Here is a 2,933-nt window from a genome sequence, read left to right on the forward strand (position 1 = left end):
GAGATGCATCTTTGACAAAGATTCCAGGAGAGTGACACCAGAGTCCCAGACAAGCAACACCCAGTATACCATCACTTTAATCCAGAACTTCCTCGTAATGCATGAAGGACTTAAAAATCTTAAAACAACTTTTTTTAGGTATTACAGATGTATTCAGCTGATTTAAATTACTGTACATAAACCAGAAGCAGGGACCCTCATGAGGGTTTGACCACTTTTTATACATGTTCATAAGCATATAACAGCAGGAGAAAATTAACTTTCTTCCCTTTTGATCTCTAGAACCAACTGGAGATGGTCTTTAGAAGCAGCAATAGAAACCAGTGTAAAGCGTACATCTCAGAGGAGTTGTATTTTCATCACCATACAGTGTTTATAAGGTTTTTTTTGTATGGTCCTTGCCTTAGAAATGCCGAAATTGTAGATGCCCGCACTGAGCTGCCTCCAATGAAATGAGCCAGTTCTGGAGCTGCCTGGTTTATCCGCCAGCYGCCCGGTCCCGCTGCCTTCAGCGTGCGGGTCCAGCGGGAGAGGTGACTTTGCACTGGAGAAACACCCTCCACCTACAGCCTCCAGCAGCTCCCAGCCCTTCGGCTGTAGCGTCCGGGCTACACTCGGCCTGGTGGTGGTGCAGGTTCCTCCCAGGACTGACACGGAGAGAACCGCTGGAGGGAAGAGGTGGGTGRTGTCAGTTCACACACAGGTGGTTCTCCCCGTCGGAGAAAACTGCAGGCCTCCGAAGAGCAAACTTGGCCCGTAAGCTTTAGAGAGAAGGATGGGAATCAATGTTTCAGCAAAAAAAGACAAAGCCAGAGACCGTGTATATAACAGCTGCGGTGAAGTCTGACACCGCAGCCTCTGATTTCATGTCAGTTTAATGTAAAGCAGCAATCATCATGACTTTTAAAAAAGTGTATTTAGATTATTGAAACTTTAAGACTTCAATATTTTAATAGAAATGAAATCCTATTGGCTTTGTTTTTTAAGTTGGCAGAGGTAACTTTTGCTTCCGCTGTGGTATGAGGCTGAGAATGCTTCTTGTAACTGTACGCTTGCTTTTTGCAGTTGATCTTTGATTATTCGAGTGCTAGCTCATTAGGCGTTCTGTTAGTGCAATTGCATCATCTGCTCCCACGGAATCTGCATTTCTGCTGTCTTTTTTCTTTCTTTTTTTTTTTCCTTTTCCTCTCATTTTAAAGGAGTAATGCAGCCTGAAACTGGTGTAAGCATACAAGTCCGTGTGGCACCTCCTGTGCGAGGGACAGGTCAGGCTTCTACAGATTCCTCATCTTCTGATTTAAAGCAGCTATTATCTGAAGTCTATATTTAAAGTTTTAAGAGAGGTGACAATCCTACCTTTGTCATCTCTTCTGAATATGTTTTGTTAGAAATGCTAGAATGTTGATGAGAGTATTTTTTTAAAATAAATCCCCTATGTAAAATTTGACGCTGCTGCTCTTGCTGGATTTGGTTTCCCTTTGCCCCATCCTAGAGGGAAGGAAGGCTGCCTACCTACTGTCTGAACCGAGAGGGATGTGCTCATGGTTTAGTTGCAATGTCTGGTAAGTGCTCTGGACTGGAGAAATACCAAAATGTGTTGAGTTTGTTTTATAGTAATACTTTCCCTGAACAAACTGAGCTGTCTTATACGTTGTATAAAAATACCTTTTTTTGGAACGAAAGGTGTGCTACTTAAATTAAAGCAAGACTGATGACTCAAGTTGATCCTTTGGAGTACGTGGGGTAAGTGAGAACAGCCCCGCTGCTCCGGGTGTGCAGTTCCGAGGAAGCGCTGAGCCCCAAGCCGCACTGCCCAGCTTCCCCAAAGGAGGGGACAGGCCATTCCCGCCCCTCGCCAGCTGGGACGGGCATCAGGCTCGAGTGTTGCCTGCAGATGGAGAGGCCGGTCCTGGCAGCGACGGACGTCGGAGTCTCCTGATGCTGCTGCAACCACRGGTGGAACCGAACCAGTCCCGTCAAGAGCAACAGTGAACACGTAAGTGAAGCGAGTTTAACACAGCAAGCTTTTAAAATCCTCCATGCACCAGAAAGCAGAACTTCTATTTATTTATTAATTACAAAAGGAAAAGTGTTCTGCATTGGCTCCCCTAGAAGCAGAATTGAAACTTGGGGCGGTTGTTTGTGCGTGAGCTGGGGCTCGTGGTTGCTTTGCACAGCTGCGTCTGGCCGGCTCTTTCTGTACCAGTACAGCACAAAATCATTCCCGTCGGGAATATTAGTCCCTTTCCAGCTCCAGGGGCTAGTGGATGAGTGTGTCAGGCATGAAGCTTTGGGAATTTGTGGTAAATGGTTCACCATCTTTTTACATGGTTTTCTTGGGGAGGAGGCACTGTGGGTGTATAAAATGGGCTGTGCACCGGTCCTTTGGGGGCATGGTCGAGGGAGCACTTCTCCCTCCCTCTCCATTGTGTACTGTTAAATATATATTTCTTTTTAAATGAGTGTTGCACCCGGTATGCCTCCTACAGGGGCTGGGTAAGGGTGGAGCTGCAGCCCCTTGCTGCTGTTCACCCTCTGCCGCGCTGCTTGCGATGATGAATTGAAAAAAAAAAAAGTTTAAAAAAAACACTATGTACAATCACGTAAAAAACGCTGCTTCCGCAACCCCCTCCTTATCGCGTGTCGCGATAAGTCGCGGATGGGCAGGCCCCGCCCAACGCCCCGCCCATCTCCGGGGGCGGGGCCAGCCTCGGCCCCGCCCTCGCGCGCCCCGGCGGCAGCCGCGCTCGCTCCGCGCTCCGCCATGGCTGCGGCGGCCGCCGCCGGCTCCCTGCTGCTGCTGCTGGTGCTGCTGGGGCTGGCGCTGCCGAGCGGCAGCGCGCTGCACACCAAGGGCTCCGTGCCGCTCGACACCGTCACCTTCTACAAGGTACCGCGGCGGCGCCTCCGGGGCTCGGCGGCGCGGACGGGCC

General features: G+C 49.3%; 1 protein-coding gene across 1 annotated transcript in view; it reads left to right on the plus strand.

The window, feature by feature from the left end:
- The first annotated feature begins 2,742 nt into the window (after positions 1–2,742).
- The window catches only part of ERP29 (endoplasmic reticulum protein 29), a 3,795-nt gene continuing 3,604 nt past the window's right edge, over positions 2,743–2,933 (plus strand). Inside the window, exon 1 of the mRNA XM_026041828.1 lies at positions 2,743–2,890. Coding sequence (XP_025897613.1) covers positions 2,765–2,890 — 126 coding nt within the window. The 5' untranslated portion in view covers positions 2,743–2,764. The remainder of the gene's footprint in view (positions 2,891–2,933) is intronic.

This window comes from Nothoprocta perdicaria, unplaced genomic scaffold, assembly GCF_003342845.1.
Source record: "Nothoprocta perdicaria isolate Ctin4 unplaced genomic scaffold, notPer1 scaffold_294, whole genome shotgun sequence".
Taxonomy (NCBI): Eukaryota; Metazoa; Chordata; class Aves; order Tinamiformes; family Tinamidae; genus Nothoprocta; species Nothoprocta perdicaria.